The sequence below is a fragment of the Myiozetetes cayanensis genome, unplaced genomic scaffold (assembly GCF_022539395.1).
Source record: "Myiozetetes cayanensis isolate MyiCay16 unplaced genomic scaffold, myiCay2020 scf3, whole genome shotgun sequence".
Classification (NCBI taxonomy): domain Eukaryota; kingdom Metazoa; phylum Chordata; class Aves; order Passeriformes; family Tyrannidae; genus Myiozetetes; species Myiozetetes cayanensis.
The window spans coordinates 39,797,500-39,820,279 of NW_026087521.1; the positions used below are offsets into that span (position 1 = coordinate 39,797,500).

The 22,780-nt window shown below is 35.0% G+C and overlaps 1 protein-coding gene across 4 annotated transcripts in view; it reads left to right on the forward strand.

The window, feature by feature from the left end:
• The window catches only part of PTPRQ (protein tyrosine phosphatase receptor type Q), a 114,019-nt gene extending 91,501 nt beyond the window's left edge, over nt 1-22,518 (forward strand). For 3 of the 4 annotated variants that reach the window (XM_050324720.1, XM_050324721.1, XM_050324722.1), the window contains 10 exons: nt 5,062-5,088; nt 5,743-5,824; nt 9,666-9,756; nt 11,125-11,201; nt 13,651-13,785; nt 13,901-14,026; nt 16,122-16,270; nt 18,056-18,191; nt 21,405-21,528; nt 21,799-22,518. In XM_050324720.1, the coding sequence (XP_050180677.1) occupies nt 5,062-5,088; nt 5,743-5,824; nt 9,666-9,756; nt 11,125-11,201; nt 13,651-13,785; nt 13,901-14,026; nt 16,122-16,270; nt 18,056-18,191; nt 21,405-21,528; nt 21,799-21,836 (985 nt within the window). In that variant the 3' untranslated portion in view covers nt 21,837-22,518. Of the gene's footprint in view, nt 1-5,061; nt 5,089-5,742; nt 5,825-9,665; nt 9,757-11,124; nt 11,202-13,650; nt 13,786-13,900; nt 14,027-16,121; nt 16,271-18,055; nt 18,192-21,404; nt 21,529-21,798 lie in introns of those variants that run through there. The other variant, XR_007630038.1, reaches the window with a different exon arrangement.
• Nucleotides 22,519-22,780: the final 262 nt, after the last annotated feature.

The window sequence follows — 22,780 nt, forward strand, 5'->3', positions numbered from 1 at the left end:
GCTCCCCTTGGGGAACAGTCATGTTGAATTCAATCCCAGCCCCAGTTCTGGTGTTGACTCTATAATGTCATGATTTGTTGTTAAAGCAGTGACGTTAGCATGTTAAATTATTGTATTACATGCTGATGACTACAGTGTAACCTTTACAAATTTCCTATGCATTTGGAATGGGCATGACTGCATCTGCACAACCTACTGCCATGCACTGACTGGATTTAGGCTGGTATCTCAGCTGTGTTTTCAAAGCTTAGTGTGTTTCAGTTTATGGTATCCTGTAAGTGTATGAGGAAAGCATAGATGGGCAGACTCATTTTCCAGACTGTCATGTTTGTATTTCTTGGATAACAGTAAATCAGCTGAAATCTTATCCAGCTTTCTACTCTGAAAAAGTAATGGGGAGTTTGTGTGAAAATCTTAGGTGATAAAAGAACAGTATAGATTTTTTTTCTCTACCTACTCATCACCCCATTCAATGGTGATTTGAAGGGGATGTTTTTGAAACCACATGTTTTTTCATTTCTCAGACAGTATATTATTTATCATGGTAGTGACTATAAATCAATAAAGGTATGCACTTGCAGCTGACACTGTTCATCCACATCAAAATACTCTAGCCTGCTCCCCAAGATCCTTCTTGACTATCTCTTTAGACACTCTTTCATACTTAGTGAATCATGGCCTATGATCCTGGCTCATATCAGAAAATTTGTGCAGCTGGTATCACACAAGAAATGAAAAGGAGTAGAAAAGGTTTTTCTGTTCCGTATGAATATAGTTGGAAACATTTTTTATCATTACTAGATCAAAAATTTGACAGCTTGAAGCTTAGCAAATGTTCAGTATAGGTTAATCAAAACACTATGTTTCAAACATTTTTATAACTTTTTTCATATTAAATATTTTGCATTACAAAAGTAATTTTAAGTAGAAAAAGACAAATTTAAAAGTGCTAAGTCTCCCATTTGACAATTTTGAAACTTTTTTGGGGGTAACATTTTTTTTTCAGACCATGAAATTAATGGAAAATCCCAGTCCCCAGTAGAAATCTTTTAACAGAATGGTCATAATAAAAAAATTTACTTGAAAAACTTCAGTGTCTAAAATTACTAATACTAGCAAGTACATATACAATGTCTCTCAATAAGTCTTTGTTAGGCAATTAATTAATTGGATGGAGTTTCAGAGGACATGCAGGGAATCAGGTTCTACTGAGTTCAGTGGAAAATGAGATCTTCCTGATGAATCCAAAACGAGTGTTTGGGACATACGGTACTCTTCATGGTAGTGGAGATGGTGTGAGACAGGCAATAACAGAAAAAACCTTGTTTAAAACATATACAGCCCATCAATCTAAACTTTGTTTCATTAAGCACACTGAATATACATATACTGGGCGCCCTCATTACTTAACTTTTAAAACATGTCCATAGGGTTTGCTAAGTCACTTTTCAAAGCAGAAACTAATCTTCTGTGAATAGATTCTGTCACTAAATTTTCAGGGTGCACCAGGTTTGGGGAGAGACAAGTAACTCTTCCCAGTTCCAGGTGCTCACCTAGGAGACAACCTACCTGTCACACTCCTTTTGCAGTGGTTTCTGCAGCAAGATAAAGCTATGCAGATCTCTGTTTCCTAAAATCTTTCCTTGAGAAGTTACACCTTTTAGTTGATCCTGTATGGCTTTTGTTTCACTCTGAGACAGCTTGTCAAACAAATGGGGCACAGACTCAGAAGAAAATTATCTGCATTACAGACACCATAGCCATTGCAAATACCAGGTAACTAGAAATCCATTAGAAAAAGTACTGTATAAAAAATGATTGTCTGATCTCACCCTCCCTATATACTATACATCTGGTAGGTGTCTGTATTTGAGGTAACAATTTTGCACACACATTACCTTCTATAGACCAGCCTGTTTCTTTCTGTGGACAGACCTATCTTCCTTTGAGTGGGGATAGGCATGGTATAATGGAAGAAATGTCCATGTGTTCTCTTTCCTTAGGCCCTTAATATTTAGGAAGGGTTAAGCTCCATATTGCTTTCAATTAACTTGTTAAAAATTAGTTCCTCCCTTGGTCCTAGGAAGTGTCAATGGTGCTTATGAGTTAAGCCTTTTGCCTACATAGTCATTTCTGTCGTTTTCTATTTGGACAAAGTTTTAATTCCCTGTGGATTTCAGATGATTGACCCAGAAAGAAAGCAGAGTCTGTGTGGCAATATGGTCTTCAGTTACCACTGCCAACACAAATAAATGCCTTCTTTCTAGCTCTATCATAAGTAATCTGAGTGGGATTCAGATTTTTGATAGACTTCAAAAAAATCCCACACATGAAACAATACACTGTTTTAAAAGAAAATCAGATTTAAGGCAATAAAGCATTCTTTATCTGAGAGAATGTTTTTCTTTCCTAGTTTCAAAGTCAGACAAGTGGGAATCTGAAATGGTCCAACTGAAATAGGGAAATTTTCAACTTTGTGGTTTGATTCTAAACTGTGCTCATCAAGATCTAGTGATATTTATATTCTTATATTTTATACAAAAGACTGGGAAATGTGGAGGACAAAATTATAGGTAGATGAGTATTTGTTAATTGTTGAAACACTGCAAGATTATTATTACATATTCCAAGTCAAGAGATGTGGAAAGATACTAATTTTTTAAGCCTAAACATGCTGGAACTTAGCACAGGTGGAGGTTTTTAAAGAGAACACAAAATTCATCCTTTCTGAAGATCCTTGCACAACAAGGCAAACACCTTTACCAGAGTTATTCAAGAAAGACATGAATTTTCATATAAGCATTTAAAGCAAATAATCTTATTTTCTGAGCTGCCAAGCCACAGTTATGTGCACTTGCTACTAACAAAAGTTTCAAAAGTCAAGTTGTTCACTTAAATGCCCACAGACAAGTTAGTGTCAATCTGCAGATGCCTTGCTTCTTAAAAAAAGGTATACTGATTGTAAAAGATGACATATTATTATGCCTTTAAAAAGTAGCCTGTTATTAATATTAATAATTGACTAGAAAGCAACACATGCAACACTGATTTCCTAAGCTATTTCATTGCTTTTCTTTCCTACTTTGAGTGCAATTGAAAAAAAGGAAATATTACTGAGTAAGGTGGTGTTAATGGTGCTGTCTCTCTTCTATGGTCTTTGCTGTTGGATCCATGTACCTTCCATACTGAAGCATTAATAACATACCTGTATTACTCATATACAGCACAGAAGTAATTTTTATTCCCTAATGACCAAATTGTATGTTTTTTACTGCAAATTATGTGCAATAAGCCACTAGTTGCTGTGAATTTGAGAGGAGAGCTATCAGTATTTGAAAAATTAGTACAATGTCAACTAGGACACGATTTTTTTTTCCATTGTTCAGTAGTGAAGATAGGTAAATTCAAAGGAAAAACAAGTGTAATTTCTCTGCAAAGACTGATTATAATTTTATCCTGAAAAAAGCCTAAAAAAAGTTTATGTTCTACTCAAAGACAAATATATTTGTGTGCAGTACATTGCTGCACATGCTATTAAGTACATGGCACAGGTATTAGGAATACTATTTTATTAGGAAACTAATTCTGTTATGTTGCCAATATTACTGGAAGGTAGTTTCATCTGCCACATAATGCAAACAACATAAGTGATACAATAAGCACAAACTATATGTCTTAACTTTCTAAATTAATAGAGTTGCAAGCTCTGCTATCTTACTACTTTCTTTTTCATTCTGAAGCTCTAATTGTCCTGTAAGCGCTCTGAGTTAGACCCCTTTTCTGTGAATACTTACACTTTTAACTCCAGTGAGACTGACCCAGTGAAGCTTTCATTGCCATTTGCTTTGTCTGAAGAAAACTGTTGTAACAAAGTATGTATCACAAAGGCATCTTTAGTAGCTTTGAAACTGACTTCTCTGATGCTTAATAATAAATGATTCAATAATTGTATTAATATCATGATTCTTCAGTTGTATTAATCTCATTTTATTACCTAAATTAAAATTTAAATAATAAAGAATAAGTTCATAAACCAACTTATTTTTAAAGCAGTTTCTTCTTTTCCATTAAAATTATGACAGCAGTACAGTAGGCATTTGGATTTGTATTATAGAATACTTTCTGTAATATTTGTCTGTAAGAATGTATGATTTTTGTAGAGACAGACACATAAAAGGTGTACTTACAGGTTTTTTTGAAGGGGCAAATTATGTTTTAAAGTGTATTACTTCAAACTTTTAGGCTTTAGACAACCTTTGTCAAGTCTAAATGCCCAAAATTTGGTTTCTAAATCCGTAATGCTGAGACTTTTTAAATGGTTTCAGAGGCAATGTTGACCAAGTTTCAAGGCCATCTAAAAGTCCCCTGAGTATAGATGCTCATGTAATATCTTCATGAAACCTGCTGTGGAATCAAGTTAAAGATTTAATATGTATCACAGTTTTTAAAATTGTCACCCATGGAAACAGCAGTGAACATGTTAAAAGTGAACACGAAACCAGGACACTATTTTTAAAAATCTTTAGAAAAACAACCATATCTGTGGTTTCTGTAGAGCCACACCAATAGTATGCTTCATCTGTGACTTATTTTAGATATCTGCCTAAAATGAGATTAAAACACACCTATTTATCTTCACTGATTATAAAAGAAATCTAGAGTGACTAACTCAAAAATATGTACCTGTGTTCAGTCACATTAATTGTATCTTTATGCTCTGAAATGACCCTTAGAAGAATGATATTTGGTACGTAGTGTAAAATGAAGCCTATCCATGTATAAAAAATGTTGTGCTGCAAGTGTGGATTTCCCAAGTCCATATGAGCCCAGAGTACTGTAAAATGATCTGAAGAAAATGATAGAAACTGCAACTACCTTATTGATATCTGCCAACACCTGAGATAAAAACTAAGCAAGACCATTAGCCAAGATATCTGAATTTGAATCCATAGGAGAAACACATCTGGTTCTTTAGTTACTTGGTATTTAATCTAGAACCTATTAACATGTACAATATTGGTTAACTCAGTCTGCTACATTTAACAAAAATCTCTGTTGCAGGTTACTTAGTTATAGAAAATCCATCAAGTAAGTTTAATACAAATTTTTAAGTTGTGTTCATCGGTGAGTCTCAATGTGTGGTTCCCTCTTCTATGTTTATTAGAAAAAAACTCCAAGCTGCGTATAAATCATAAAAGCATGACTAATTGCATGGTAACTGGAGAAATGCGTTCTCTCTCTCTGGGGTGAAGCCTGCATGTCTGTGTTTTAGCTTGGGAAGTAATACAGGGATATTTAAACTCCTCACGATTTAAAAACCATGTCATTATGAGAATGAGGTCACTGCAATATTTTATAACTCTAAAACCTGGCAATGTATAAAATGTTTTCTGTGCAACAAAGACTTATGTACTTTAGAATGCAATGATAACTTTACAAATTTACTTTAAATGTCAAAGCATTGACATGCTGTTACCTATAAAAAGTCATATACTACAGTGCTGTAAGCATTAGCAACATAAAAAATTTTGTGAGGGGAAACAACAAGGGGAGAAAATGGTTCTATTTTAAGTGACTGAAAGGAAGTCAAATAAACATGCTGTAAGCAATTTATAATTTTCTGCCTGTAAGTATCAGTTTCTATTGAACTAAGAAACCTTGTTTATTAATAAACTGCAGTTAATAAAAAGAAGAACAAAGACATTCCCTATGGGTTTCTAAATCTTCTGTCATTACTTTCAGGCCAATAAGCAAGAAATCCTTTCTACAGCATGTTGAGGAGCTTTGTACAAACAACAACCTAAAGTTTCAGGAAGAATTTTCGGTATGTTGCTAGCAGTTGTCACAACATCGCAAGACCTTCAGTCGTTTCATGTGTCACATTTCATGTCCATTTTAAGCAGACAAGGCCGTGAAGGACTCTGGCCTTGATAATCAATACCCAATTACCAGGTTGATTGTTTAGAAAGTAATATTACACTGATTTGAATTCTGCAGTCTATACTGCAACCTTGTCAGAATTATTCACCTTAGTGTCAGCAAAAGATGATCTTTAGACTCCAACCTTGGCAAGAACACCATATTTATGCTTTTACATGTATAGTGATGCATATATAGTTTACCTAAGAACAGATTATTCAGAGTTTCTAACATATGTACAGGTATATTTAGCTGCTATAAATATGTTCGTCTTCCTGAGTGATGGTGACTCCAAAAACACAGTTAGTGTTTATTCTGTGAAATTTTCAGGCCTCAGTCATACTGCCATGAAACTCAGAAATGTTTTTCTTTCATAGATTTCAGTGCAGAAAGTAAAAAGTTTGTTCATGATTGTTTGCTTTTTGTTCCTCTACAAATAATGTCATCCTTGTTATGCTCTGAAAAGAGCTTCTGTGAGAATAGCCTCCATTTCCTTGTATGAGTAGACGAACACAGCAAGGCTGTCTTTCTTTCTGAAAAGAGTCTTGGTTTCAAAATATATATTACAGATAATGTAATGCATATAGAGTTTCAAATTTATGCCTCAAAGTTTTCACTGTTTTCATTAAGTCATGTTTTACATGTTTTTCAACCAATATCTTCTTTTCTTGTTATTTCAGAATCTTTATCATCATTATGTTTTTAACAGATACAGTCATTTGCCCTCCTCAAAATAATTTGTCAGTTTTCAGTGAGTTTATTATTTTGGATTTATAAATTTATCATGAATTGCTTACCATTTTTATTAACAAAAATGAAGGCTTAACAACTGGCTTTTCTTCTGCTCGATTATAATATTTCAGTTTACGAGGGAACACTTACAAAAGTGTGTAAAGATTAATGGTGTTTTCTACAGCTTTTTTGTTATGCTCATTAGGTAAAATTGGTCTGGATTTAATAATAAAATCACCATAAAATTCTCTGAGCAAGGAAGTAAGAACTTTTTTTCTGAAAGCAGAAGTGTTATTTCACTTGAATAAGAATGATTATAGTTACATTATGCATGACTGAACAGATGAAAGGTTTTACTAGCAATAGCGTTTTCACATATTAACGTTCATTACTGGAAAGTTTCTAGTATTACTTTCTTTAGGTGAGACCCACATTGGGTAAGCCTCACAGCATTTGTAATGCCTTAAATCTTAAACAATAGTGTTTTTATGAAATCAAAATCTTTGCATTCCATTTAAAATTTAGAGAAATATAAGAAACTGAGGCCTCATTCAACTAAGTTATATAGTCAACTTACAGTAAATGGGTTTATATACCATTTAGACTTCCAGTAGTTTTTCTCTCTGAGCTTCAGCTTCCATATTTCAGAGTGTAGTGAAATCTTCCCAGATGACTAGTCCAAGGGCAGGCAGAATTTCAAGGTGGGTTCAGTCCCTGATTCAGAATGTATTTATAGTATTTGTAGCGTGTCTTAACATATGAATAATAGGATTGACAGTGCACTTGAAATAACATCAGAAATGACAATGCTCAGAAACAGGCAATGCATACAACAAACAATCAGACCTCAGGATTTGCATTGTTTCTATTCACAAAAAACATAGTTTAGAATTTTCAAGCATAAATGTGGCTCTTTCCATTTCACTCAGTCTTGGAGTCCAGGGACATTTCTGGTTTCATCTAATTTGATGGACTGACCAAGCTGCTGTACCAGAAGATCTCGGTTACATGGGAACAGGACATTTCCGTAAACATGATGAGAAGAGAATCAAGACCTCAGAATGGATCTGGGTCCATGCCTTGTCAGATAAGACAGGCTTAAAGAAACCATAGGGAGCCAAAGTAATTGATGATGGGCACCACCCAGCTGCTATTCAAACCTCCAGCTTTCCATCTGATTCATGTGGCTCTCAATACCTTTGCGAAATTAATCCTTTCTGGTAACTGGCAAATTACTGAAACATAAATGCTTATAAAATTGTTCTATGATGAGTTCTGTTCATGAATAAAAAAAGTGCAATACCTCCAAATACATGACACCAGAGTGCCACAGAAGTACTACAGTAAACAAAATGCAAATTAATTATTTCAAAGTTTTCTGAGTCTGCAAAGAAATATGGTTTCTGTGAGAAGTTGTTATTGAATCTGGAAATCCAAACAGTCTTTCCTCTATTCTGAAAGTAGTAATTTAGACTGAAATTCATATTGATGCAGAGAATTGGCATGAGGCATTTGAGCTCTGGTTCAGATATGAAAGTATCATTATGAAAATAACATAATCTGCTTCTCTATTTCCTCTCTACTACAAAATCCTGTCCAGTGATGCTACTGCTATACTAATTAACTAGAAAACTAGGACTTGGAGGAGTGAGGCAAATGAGGCTAGAGTTCACATGATACGGGATTCCATGGCCTAAAACACCTGCAAAATGCCATTGTCATTTTGTGTATGTCCTTCTTTTGTGCAAAATTCAATGAGAAAAATTTTATGTAAGAGTTCTGCTTTCTGAATAAGAGGAATTTTAACATCTCCACCCTTAGCTGTGTTTTACAGATAAGGCTGACAAAATATTTGAATTAACAATGAAAGAAAAACACCAGAATAAAACTCTCCTGGTTTTCCATTTTTCACTACCTCTCTCATTTATTTATTTGCTAATAGTTTATTTACTAGTAATTTTTTTTTTTATAAAACACAAACTGTCTCCAACACCTGAGCAAAAAACCACTTGAAAATGATTAACATCGAACCTGATAGTAATGTTCTCTGCCCCACTTTTGGAAGAAGCCCATACCAAGAGTAACCTCTAATATTAGAAGACAAATTTGAAAGGGATTTTGAAGCGATTACATAACACAAGTAGTGAAATTTTCTATTGTGCTCATTCAAAGCAATCTTCTCCAAATCCAGTTTCTTAATTTATATCTTAGGTGGATGTTGAAACAGGCTTCCATTTAACATTTGTCAAACAAAGGGAAAAATGTATTGCAGGTAATTACGTATTTGAAATTCTGACTTTTCTGAGTTTTCTATTCTCCTAGCACTGCTATGAGATCATCACATCAATGAAGTTTCTCCATTAACAAGTTATGAAGTTGTCTCCACTATTTTAATCAATTTGGGAAATTATACCTATTTATGCTCACAGAGGTACCCATCAAAGAGTTCGTCAATATGAATGATTTATCCTTCTCCAGCCTTCCAAATAGAACTAATCACCAGTGATGAAAATGCAGTACAACCCAACCTAACTCTTCCCATCCCTATTGCAAACAGTTCTATGAACAATAGCTAATTGCCAGTTGTCTCAAGTTAATTAAATTCTCATTAGTTCTCATGCTGTGGCAAGAACTGTCCCAAGCATAGGAGTCAGGAAAAGGCATTATTTAGGACTAAAGTTGAGTCAGTAGGGCAATGTGACCAAGCATGTGACTTCATGAAAAAAAACAGAAAGTAACTACAAAAGGTGATAGACTGACTTTATCCAGGCTTGTAAAGGTGAAAGTTCATGTAAGCTTTAATTGTTCAACTTGACAGCATTGTCTGCAGTGCTGCATCTAACATTGCTGGTGTAACTGGTGTTGACAATGAAGGCTCTGTAATGCTTCCAGCTGTTCTTAGAAAAGCACTGTGTTGCAGAACTATGGAATTTTTCCTCTTACTGGATGATTGTGTCATATTTTAAATTCACTTAAGTGTAAAGGTTTTCCAACAAATATTTATTCCTCTGCAGGAACTTCCCAAGTTTCTTGAAGACCTTGCTTCAACTGATGCTGATCTGCCTTGGAACAGGTCTAAGAATCGTTTCCCAAACATAAAGCCATGTATGTGAGTCTACTGATCAACTTCCCCATTTTGCTCTTTACTTTCAATAGTGCAGCATATATTTGGAATGCAAGTGTATTTTTGTTTGATCTGCTGTTGAACTGGCAGTTCAATCACATCCACATTATGAAATACTTTTCTGTCAAGTAATCTGTCTTTTCTTTGTGTTTTTTAAAGACAGTTTTATTTGCAAGTAGCTTTCAACTTGCTCTCACAAGCTTTAATATGCAGGTGCAAGAAACTGTAGCCTCAATAGTTTCTTAGCTTTGTAATTTAAGCCATGTAGCAAACTTTCTACCATTCTTGCTCGTTGGATTTTTTCCCCTTTAGTAAGAAGTAATTTTTTTAAACATATAAAATCCACATGTTTGTGCATTTAGCCACCTCAGGGGCCTGGCTATGCTTTCTTGTGGATATGTGTACATGTGCTACAAAGGTTCCACAGAAGATCAGAGTGACTGTATGATAACTTATAAGCCCAGGCTAGATATTATCACAGGAGACAGGAGTCTGTCTCTTTATACTCAACACTGCTTCATTTTTCAGTTAATAAGACAAGAAATGTCATTATTATTTTAGGCATTAGCTGTGATGTGAGATGGAGTGCATGGCATTCCTTGGTTAATAATGCTACATTCTGTGCTATTAACTTTTCAGAGCAGCTGTTCTTGCTATCTACTGCCTTGTTCAAGACATACTCTAAGTTACAGTCACTAAAAATTTATATTTATAATACACAATGAAATATAAACAGACAAGATTCATAAACCTTTATCTTCATATTCTAATTAGTTATTAACTAAGTTGAGGATCAAACATGAAAATTTTGGTATTTCATATATGAAATGTTTCTGCTTATGTACCATGGGACAAAATCAGAAACCCTCAGGGTTTTTTTCTTAATAACAAATTTACCTTATGTAAAATAAGTAAAACTATGTAAAAATGCCAGGATCTGGCTCAAATCTGTAACCTGGGCAGCAAGTACATAGGAAAAACTGCCAGATGCCTGCCCCTGCTGTCTGATCCACACAGAGGTTGTGTGTGCTAGAACAGCATGGCTCTAAGTACACAGGCTGCTTTTAGGCAGAGAATATTCCCATACATACATCACACTGAAGGTTTTGGCACCTTTTAAAGTAAGAAGTATTATATAAAACATGTCTGAAACATTAAAGAATGCCCATACAGTAATGGAAATAGGTTGAATTACCTTTGTAATTAATGTTCTACTATGTCAAATATTGTTAGATTAGCAACAAACCCAGTATTTTTTATTTATTAGCATTTCAGGAACACTTATTATTACATATTTCTATGTTTTTTGAAGAAATCTTTTGGTTAACTAGACTTCATTTTCATGATAGATAATAACAACAGAGTAAAGCTGATGCCTGATGCTGGTATTCCTGGATCTGACTACATTAATGCCAGCTATGTGTCTGTAAGTAGAAAGTCTCTCATATTTTTACTATATTTGTTTTCTAGTAGAAGAGAGCGTCAAAAAATAACTTGCAAGAAGAACAGAATTCTAATTTTCTTTCATTCACTACAGCCACTGTTGCCATGGTATTTTTCAAGTAACTTCCGTGGCACTGAGCATGACTAGTTAAAAATATACATTGTTCCATTTTCATTGCTAAACAATGATTTCCAGTAAAAATCAAAACTGTGTCCAGCAAATTGCCTTTTATAATTTATTTCATACCATTGTTATTAAAGACAATTGTGAAACTCCCACAGAGGTCAATTGTTTAGACAGGTGTTATTTGGTCTCTTGGTTCAGGAGTTAGGGTTGTTGCATATGAACAGGACAATGTAAAGATAACTGGACTGAAAACTTTTATACAAATGGCTGATAGATTTGGCATGGCCCTTATTATTTTGTGAAAGGTGTGACAGAGGAAAATGAAAATAGGCTTCTTGAGGAAGAAACTAATACTGTATTTCTCATCCTCAGCTTTCTTCCTAGACTTTCCATTTTCTTATTGTGTATTCAGTAAATTCTTTATCTATATTTTTACCTGATTTTTTGTCCCGTTGAAGCTCAAAGTGTGAATTATAATTATGCATTTAATTTGTTTTAGCAGTGGCTGGTGATCTCACATGAGGTCAAGACCTGATTTGCATCACACACTTTTCAAACACATAGCAAGACATCCAGACTGTAGTCTAAACTGATGACACAATGGCAAGTAGAAATAGTTATTTCCAGGTAAATGAAAGACAATCACAAAAAATAAGCCATGGAGCTGAGAGCATCTTCCTTTTTCATTAGAAAATGCTTTTATTCCCCTTATGTGGAATGTCTTTGTTCTGACAGTTAGGAGATAGGAAGAAACATGCCACTTGATGCTGGAACTATACACGGAACAACTGTGAAGGAAAACAGAAAGCTTGGAGCATGGCCTAGTCTTTACCCTTCCTAACACTAACCGACACGTCACGTCTTATGCAGGGAACGTGAACAGCAACTTCCAAAAACCTGCAGCAAAAGCCAGTTACAGAGAATGTTCCCTGCTGAGATTTTGCTGGTCTTTACTGCATACAGGCATCTCATTTTGGGTCACCATTCATCTGTGAATAGGCAACTCTGATGTTACAATTTCTCAAGGCTAAAGCTTTGCCCTTTAAATCTCTACATATTTGTAGACGTGTAAATATATAAATGCATATAACTGAACCTCTGCAACATTTCTGTGTGTGTATTTACATACCTAATTATCTAGGTGTGTATACATATGCACAAATATAAAGAGAGGAAAGAAGAAGTCTTGTATATAGTTTTAACAAATGGGAACTCTGCTGCTATTTTTATTTGCATGGGTTAAACAAGAAAAACTCAGTAACTGAACTGTGAGCTTTGCATCCCTGAATCATAGTTTCTCACCTTGCTCTCACATTAGGGAGGATTAACATAGTTTCCCATTTCCACCTGTTCTTTATATTATAGATGGAGTAAGTAACAGACAGCTGTGAATTATAGGGCTATAATTCTGAAGAGGAGCTTTGGTGGTGCTCTAAACCTCTGTGTCAGTTGTTTTGAGCAATAAGCAGAACTCTGTGATATTATAAACTGCTAGTGCTACAGCATAAATTTATTGTTATTATTGTTATTGTTATGTTACTTTCTGTAGTAAATAACACTTCCTGTAGGTATGCTTTGTTTATTTGAGGAAACAAGTGAAACCACACACTTACAGCACTTACACAGATTTTTTTCAACAAGCTTCCTTCCTCCCAAATCTTACATCAATTTATAAATTTATAAATGAATTAAACAGTAGAAGGCAACACTAAAATTAAAGTCTATGTCTAAAGTAGGTTTCTTGAAGACCTTTTATCAGAGATCATTTTTTGAGTAAGCTCCAGCCCTCAGTTACAGCAGATCCCTGACGAGCACGAGAAGAACAAAATCATCAGTGGGGATAATCTTGCTCTCAGACTGCTCCTTAGTTGTTTCCCTGGTTCCACTGCTCCTTAGCACTATTTTATTCTACTGTGTTGGGCACCTCTTGACATAGTTCTTGGTGGCCCCTGCCCACAACTGCAGTAAGGCTAGTATGAAGCCTTAGATACTTTTAAATGGGAATTGATGACCTGATATCCCTGTAATTTCTCTGCTAAATGCATTTCTATTAGCATGGCATTTCCCAAACTTTAGTAGACTATTGTTTCATAACTGGACTACAAAAAAAAATGCTGTTACTTCCTTAGGTTTCCAAGGCAGCCTGCCATGCAGTGCTTAGCAAGGTCTATGCCAGTTTGCTTAATATGTCTGACTAGGTTTTAGCCTTAGGCATGACAGATATAGGCACAACTATGAGTCACATGCAAACTCCTTTTTTTTTTCCTTGCCAACCATTATGTGTAAAATGTTTTCTTTTTCTTAGGGTTATTTATGCCCAAATGAGTTTATTGCAACTCAGGGACCATTACCAGGAACGGTGGGCGATTTCTGGAGAATGGTGTGGGAGACAAGAGCTAAAACACTTGTGATGCTTACACAGTGTTTTGAAAAAGGACGTGTAAGTTACCAGTGTACCAATTAAAAGCATTTGATATAACTGGAAATTCTGTATATAGTTTCTGTCAAGATTATAATACAATAATGTTAATTAATTAGTAATCATCTCCCTGCAGATAAGATGTCATCAGTACTGGCCAGAAGATAATAAACCAGTGACTGTTTTTGGGGATATAGTGATTACTAAATTGATGGAAGATGTTCAAATAGACTGGACCATCAGAGATCTAAAAATTGAAAGGGTAAGACAGAACTGGAAGTTGATTTTATAAAATTCATCTAACACCCCAAAGAATATCAGATGTGCTCCATCCCACCCAACTACCCCCTCAGTGTTCTTCGTTTAATCTTTTAATGCATATACACTGTACTGCCTGGTTATCCCACATTTTGTTTTCATTCATGTTTTATTTCCTGAGAATTTCTGTGACAAAGAGGTCAGATATTTTTCTGACAAGCTTTGAAGGGCCTATCAGGGTTAGTGAAACTCTGATCTGGTGGGAGGTGAGGTTTCTACTTGGGCACCTCAATTGTCTGTTCTAGAAAGGAGTAATCCTAACCATTCTGGAATCAGACAAATCCCTTTGAACGTATCCCTCTCAGATTAAAGGAAAAGATTCTCTGATGCAACTGTTTTGCATTGTACCATCAACCATTTTTGCCTCCACCCCCAGGAGATGCACCCAATATAAATGGGAATCATCAGTATTACTCCCACTCTTTGTGCTAGGAAACAGTGTTAGGGCTATAGCGTAGATCCACAACTATAGTTCCCACTCTTTGGAAAAATTATTACTCAGTATTAAGTCAGAGCAGCAGGTAGGCTCAGAAACAATCTGAGAATAATGACCCAAGATTAAGTCAGCCTTTTTACACACTCCCAACCTTGTATGTAGTGCAGCCAGATCCTATGACCTGAACTTGGCTATCCAAACACGTGTATTACCATTCTGTGGCACATGCATGTGACAAAAGGCACACAGGAGTTAGGGGATTGTCTCAGTGGTCACACAGTAAGTATATATTGTGCACATAGTACAGGGCAATTGAACATTTTTTTCAGCTAAAATAGGACATAGAGTAAACCAGACTGGAAAAGAGACTATTTAGAGTAAAAATGCATGTCAGCAAAATGTGAAGTCACGTGTGTTAACCAGGGGGAGCATGGGAAGATAATCTGACTTGACATTTACTATAGGTGAACTACCCTGCAGAACAGGTTATGCCCTTTACAAGCATGTCATTAAATGTGTCGTATTGCTGGTTTTAAGATTGTACTTCATCTTCCCTTCACAAATGAGTGGGTTCTTGATGACCTTCCACTGAAAGTAAAAGGCATATGTGAGGCAAATAACTCAAAATTGTATCCATATTGCATCCAAAGTAATTTCTCTTTAATTTTTATGTTGATCAATTTTTTAAAAAAGCATCGACATGAAGTAGTTGCTACACATAATTGCTCACAGTTGTTCAGTGTTACTTGCAATATGAAAGGAGCAACTGACTGATTCAAAGGAAATTTAAAAAAAATCAGGACTGGCTCATTACACAACAGTTTATTAAACTGTATTACTCATTGCTGCAGGATATTGTGAATGTTAAAACACAGGGCTTCAAAAAAATCTTCATAATTTAGTGGAAGAAAATTCTGACAAGTACTATTAAATTTTGAGATACTGCCTCTGGCTAAATTCACAGGTCACAAACTATAGATACATTGTTGTAGTGTTTTATAATGTTTCCTTAATATTTTTCCTTAACCACTGTTGGTAACTGGTTATTGATCTTGACAGGCCTTTGGCATGGTCCTGTTCTTTCATTTTTATGTCCTTCATAAATGATTTAGATATCAGATCATAATCTGCACTTTTCTTTAGGTTGCTGTTGCTGCTGCTCTGATTGAGAGGGCATCAAACACTTAGAAAATATATCAGTGTTTACCAGTGTATGTGGGTTTGCCTTCACTATACCAGATCAGTCTTGGAGTGGTTGCCTTTTTCCTAAACAAATTTCTCATTCCAGTTCACTAATCTTCTAAACAAGTCACAGAATTTCAACCTTCAATCTAAAAATTACATTGATACAGTAACTGAAATGGAGAGTGACTGCCAAAGTCATTAATAGTTCCTGAAAGATAGACTTGATGCCATCTCAAGAAAACTCGCCTGCCATAAGCTCTGAGCACAACAAATTATTCCTTCATGCCATTACATCTTATAATTATTGTGCTATTCGGACTTTATTTTTTACATGAAATTGTTGAGAAGGCTATATGTAACTTACTGAACCTTCTGTAACATTTCTTCTGTAAAAATTACCTTATTTTATATTTTCCAGCATGGAGACTGTATGACTGTACGGCAGTGCAACTTTACTTCTTGGCCAGAACACGGAGTCCCTGAAACAACTGCACCAATTATCCATTTTGTAAAACTTATCCGTGCAAGTCGGGCACATGATAACACACCAATGGTGGTTCACTGCAGGTAAGCACATTCACCAAATCATTGTTTAGTGTCTTAGAATTTCAAGTGCATACTAATGTGCAAGAAAGTTGCCAGAAGAACAAAAACGAAGACTGAGTGCACAGATATCATTCTAGTATGGACAGCAATGAAGTTCCTCTAGCAGCTCTTAATCCTTTCTGGGAGGAAAAAATGCCAAAGTGTGTTGGTTCTTCCATTCATGGAAAGCCATTGAGGTGATGTCATTGAAATTATTGCTTCAACAATTACCATAAGGAACTGCTGGATTTACCTCTGTTTTCCTCTTTAACCATAAGAGGAGAAATAGCAATGGTATGTGTTTATTTAAATTACTTCTATTATAATTAGAGCTCTTCTTAAGAAACAAGTATTAAAAATGTATTTATAATGTACGTTTCACATATCATAAGGAAGAAACTATTTGGAAACCACAGAGAATGAAAAATAGGAATAAAGGTTTGCATAGACCAGATTTCAAACTTGATTGCCTGTAAACAGATAAAATCTATATTTAGACTCTTAAATAAATGGTCTGGTGGTTAGAGGTGTTCAGCTGTCATAGTTCTGATTGGTTTCATACTCAACACCCTTAGACCGCTATTTCAAAGAGTGTGTGGGAAAGGCTGTCTTAAGCAAAGTGGTGAGTGTGTCTGCATTTTTGTGCAGGTTGATGTTCCTGCTGAATGAGTGGGCACACTCCAAAATAGCGATCTAAACTCAGATTTGATTCTTTGCCTCATTCTGGCGTGGTGTTTGGAAATATGTGAAAGAAAAGCTGGCTTTGGTGCCAGAAATCTCTTCCCTAACCACCCACTTTATCATGCATGGGAGTTCTTTTTATTTGTCCTCAGTGTCCTCAGGGTGCCACCCACAATGGGTGGTAAAGCTTCATTTATTAGATATCATTGTCTTTGACAGACATTCCCCTATACTGCAAGGGCCAGAGAGACTATTACAGGAGAGAACAACACACTCTTCATGTTTTCAGAACACTGACATTCTCTGGAACCCCTCTGCAATGAATACTATCCTGTTTTCAGAAAGCAGATATGTAAAGGGGCCACCATGGGCCAGATACTCCACCTATGCTCAAATTCCTAATGTTTATAAAACTTCTTCATGTGTTTTCATATTCAGAGAACTCATTCATTGCTTTCTGATCATTAGATCTTGCAAGTTCAAGAGTTTTGCTATATGTCCTGATTATCTGCAGTGATACACCCTGCATTTATTATACCAATTGCAAGGAAGTCTGATAGTGATTTTCAGAAAATCATGTTCATTAGGAGGCCTTTAAATAAAACACTACCTAGCAGCATGTCTTGCACACTCATCCTCCTTTAAAAAGTATTCTCTTTTAAATGTTTTACAGATCCCATGTAGTTTTGTGTCAAACACCAAAAGTATCTCAGAATCCAGATGTGATTTCGCAAAATCTTATGACTTTTTTCTTTCCATTAGTGAGCTCTAGAAAACTCACAGAAAAGCTGTAGAATGTTTTTTCCACTTAAACAGGTTTGGTTTAGGTATATTTTATTTGTCTGATGCAACCCTTTTGCAAAATCAAAATTAGAACATGGCTCAAATCAAGATGGCTCAAGATTTCACTTTATTCCATTCAGCAAGGAGACACACACATCACAAAATATAAATACTGAAAAAAGATTTAGGGGTGTTTTCCAAAGTTTTCTTTTCACAATAAATTTAATTTATCTAGGGTATTCTAAGAAAATATAAAAGCATTAACATAAAGGCTTTATTTTATCTCGTGTATTGTGTTTGCAGTGCTGGTGTTGGAAGAACAGGTGTTTATATTGCACTTGACCATTTAACCCAACACATAAATGACCATGATTTTGTGGATATTTATGGACTTGTAGCTGAGCTAAGAAGTGAAAGAATGTGTATGGTACAGAACCTGGTAAGATTCTATTCTGTTTTCCTGTTGTTAAAAAGTTAATCATCTCATTTTCTGATCTACAAACAGGACTAGAAAGCTCATAATAATGAGCTGTATAAAACATTTTTACCAAATCCTCATCATGTTTATTTCAAGCAATGTGCAGATATATGGTCTGTGTCTATTTAAGTATACTTGGCCAGCAAAGTCTTGACAAGTGCTGAAAAGAGTGCTATATAGATTTTAGAACCTACACAGCAATTTCTCAGTATTTGAGAAAGTTTATTTCATGTTTTGGGAGAAGAACAGTTGTTAAATTAAAAATGGATTTGCTCATTCACTACCTAATTTGATTTTATTTAACTACTTAACTGTGATTTTTTTTGTGTATGTATATGTGGCATAGTCCTCTAAACTTTTAAATATTCATTTACCTTTAAACTCATTACTGATTCCTTGATTCTGTTTCAATTGCATCAGATAAAATAGTACATACAAATTATGCACAGACTTCAGTGTTAAAAATCAAGGCAATTGTGGGTTTGGGGTCTAAAAAAGGACCTTTCTGGCAGATTTATTCAGTATGGATATAAGTTTGTGATATACTGCTGGTGAGGAAGACCTCTGCTATATCTGGAATTCTGAGTGTAGAGGAGTAATAGAAGAATGTAAAGGAGTAGTAGAAGAATATAAAGTGGATCCTAAATGCCCAGTGGAACAGAAATCAGCTGTATTTGCATAAGGCTCCTGGCAAGAGTCTCCTGCAGGCCAGATCTAACCCACAACCTGAAGCCTTTGAGTCTACAGCACAACTCACTACCTTCTCAGTATGGATGAGTAGTTTCAGGATGAACCTCCTCACAACTGATAGATTTAAATTGATTTTAACGTAAGGAGACTTGCTCCATTGGGAATGCAATTCTGCTATTCCATATCACTGCAGAATATAGGAAAAATGCGTCAGAATATACAAAGCAGTTAACCTCTCTTCAGCAACTGCACTTCAGAAGATTTTCTGAGACCTCCTGGTGATACTCTGCCATGATACGTCTTGTAAGGTGCAGTCTGATTACCATTTGCTTTAAATTTTTCTGTCTGAATTCTTGATGAACTAAATGATTGCCAGGACTTTCTTGTGATAATGAATCCTGGGAATGCTTTTTGGTTGTTGTTTTACACTTTTGACTAGAAATAGAATCGTCTGAAAATAAATCAAAAGCTGGAAGAAAATTTAATGGGAGCACTCCCAAAATAAAATAGTTAAATGGTAAGACATTAGATAAGATCAATGTACATTTTTAAAATATGCATAATTTTTGTATACCTCTTCATTTGCATATTTGGGCAGGGAAAAGGTGTGCCAAAATGCAATACAAGATGATGGTGTCATAGTTCTGATTTCCTAACAGATCAAGAATCAATCTGTATGCTAGTTGAAAAAGTCTGAGACAGGTTGTTCTCTGTCCGGGTCATTTCTAGCTCATGTTTGCAAGACTACAAAAGTCAGATCAGTACAAAACTTGCCCAGAGGGAATCAATCTTGTAAAGTTTTATGGTGGATTCAGAAGTCAAGCTATTCTGAGAGTTCTGTTATAAAATACTGTTAAGTTGCCCATTAATCAGATTTTACGTGATCAACACAGAAGATATAAAGAGAGGAGCAATTCCTTCCCAGAGCTCAGTTTAGAGATCCATCAGTCAAACTGTCTGTAAGACCTATGGATAAAAAAAGTAAAAACTGATTGTTCTGAGACCTGTAGCTTGCTTGTTTATAGCTTCAAAATACTTTTGCCAACAGTCACGATCTGCTACTGTAGCCAATGGATGCAGAATAGTTAAGAATGTCATTGATTCTAACTGGGAAAATAACTTGTTACACGTACATTGCCCAGGTAGCCTGCTTCATTCTCCCCTGGCAAAACCAGAAAGATTTTATTGCTGCATCAGAAGCAGCTGTATGAATACAAGAGATTATAGGGCTTTCAGAGTCTGCCTTCTGAATTGGAATAACTAATCTAAACTCCACTGAAACTTCAGACCTTAATTCTAGAAATCCATATTTGTCCAACAGACATGTTAAAGTTTTTCTTGTTGCCAAGTACAAAGGCTATTTTGTAAAAAGTAATGCTATGCTATTACTTCAGTAAGAAAGCTATTGGAAAGCATAATGGTACTGTATACTTCAGGGGCCTGTGAAAGCCTGTTTTAATTACCTCTGGAGCTGTGAGCATAAAACATCTCTGTGTAAGCGAATTTCTCTTATACATCTGAGACACTTGACTTGAAAACTGATGGCAGTTCTGAAGCAAAATAGCAATTATTGAGCAGAAAATTTACTTATTTTTACCTGGGTGAAAGTTACACGATAATAAAGTGATTTTAGTGGAGATATTCCAAATCCATCTTGACAAGGTTCTGGGATACATATTTTAGCTGGCACAGCTCGAGCAGTGGGTAGTTGCACTATGTAATCCCAAGAGGCCTCTTCCAACTGGAACAAATTTCTGATACTGTGATCTGGCTCGTTTTCTGCATCTCCATATACAGTACTTCTCCTGTGTGAATATATTTATTAATTTATTTATTATATTTCTATCTATTTTCATTCCTTTATTTAATTCTTACATTACCTTATTTTGTTTTTCTCTTTTCAGACTTTATGTCCTTGGAAGTGTCAGATTAACTTTCCACTATAGTTTATTAAAAATGAAGCTACAGTTCAAGTAGTATCACTAAAAATAATGTTGTTTTTTTGCTCCTGGCAATGGTGCATGCTCCTAGAACATAAAGGTTTAGCTTTACTTGAACTTTTGCATTTGAGTGCACCCTGCTGGTTTTCTCTATGCTAGAAAGAGGGAAATTTTCTTATCTAAATATTACATTCATGTGGTTTAGTTTCTTCAGTCTGAATCCAGTGGTAAAAAGTCTTTTAATAGAGCAAACATTCACAGAAAATTTTGGAAGAGCTTATTAGTCTCAGTTATTGTTAATGTAATTTCATAAATCTTAGTGTGCATAAAGATTAATACGTTTTGACAAATTTTAAAGCACTATGCTTCATAATGAATGAAATCAGATCACGCATATATGATACAGTCATTGAAGTACTGAGATTGCTGAGTTAAACTGCAGTTACTTTGAGAATATCTAGATGTTATAAAAAAGTTAAAAAATTTTTGGTATTAGAAGTACATTTTTCTTCTAATCAAGGATCTTTAAATTCACATCTTACAGGCACAATATATATTTTTACATCAATGTGTATTGGATCTGTTGGCAAGCAAGGGAAGTAGTCAGCCCATATGTTTTGTAAATTATTCAGCACTGCAAAAGATGGACTCTCTGGATGCCATGGAAGGTAAGGAGATACAAACTGTCTCAAAATCATTTTTTCATAGACTTGTCCAGACTAAAAAGCAGGAAAAAAATACTTTGACATGTGGCTTTAAAAATGTAAATTTCTAACATTTTACTGCTTTTTTTCTTCCTCATAGTAATAGCCATTGCTCAAGCTTTCCACTTCTTTTTCCCTGCAAAATCTTCTAAATTCAGCCAAAAATAGTCATCTGCCATTACTTACTATTTGTTTACAAGGTAGGTTAGCATAATATATCTGTTTCTTTTGCAGGTGATGTGGAGCTTGAATGGGAAGAAACTACTATGTAAATACTAGGAGTAAATATGAAAGAAAATGAGATTTTGAAAGTCAAAGTCATATTTTTCTAAGCACAGGGGCCAAAGTGAATTCCCCTATTTCGATGATTAAAGCAAGCATCTTCTCTTCTATCAATGTGCCTTCAGAAATAAGTTTAAGTATTTTATTCAGAACACTGAGCAACAGTGATTTGTAGTACCTTTGCACAGACTGCACTTCTGGTGTTATATGAATAGTGCACCCAGTATGTGTTTAAGTATAAAGTGTGTTTGAACATATTCCTTTTTGTCTGATTATCTTTGTAAAAGAAAAATGAGCCAAATAAGATGTAAAAATTTCATATTTCCATTGAACTTTTTTTGGTGTGAATTTGCTGTGTTCTGTGTGTTTTGGTTTTAAGTAAAAGCTACAGTTTCTTGAATCATTCTTGCTAGATTGGCTTCAGTGTTGTCAGTTCTTGCAGATTAATTCCAATACCATCACAATGATCTTTACATAGCTGTATGCTCTTGTGTTTTGAATATTTTTTTTACAAGTGGTAGCACATCAGCTCATGATCCTGAACAGCTGAAGAGTCACCTTCTGACTTGGAAAGGATTATTCAACTCTTACACAGCACACAGTAGCTCTTCAGGGACACTTGGGGCTATTTAAGCTATTTAATAATCAGCAGGTTGTTTTTTTTAATATATAATGGTGATAGCATATGTTCAATGCAGAAGAAAGTATTTGACATTTCTGCTACTTTTTCAAACAGATAAAATAAAATAAAACTATAAATCTATTATCTATTACAAAGAATTTTAGATTGACTCATGTAATAGAATGTTTAGAATTCATTCACATTTCTTGAATATAACACTATTCAGTATTTCAAAAGGTTGCTCAATTTAATATCAACATATTTTATGACAGTGTTGTCAAGTAAAAATGTTGTTGCTCCTTTCTCAGGCTT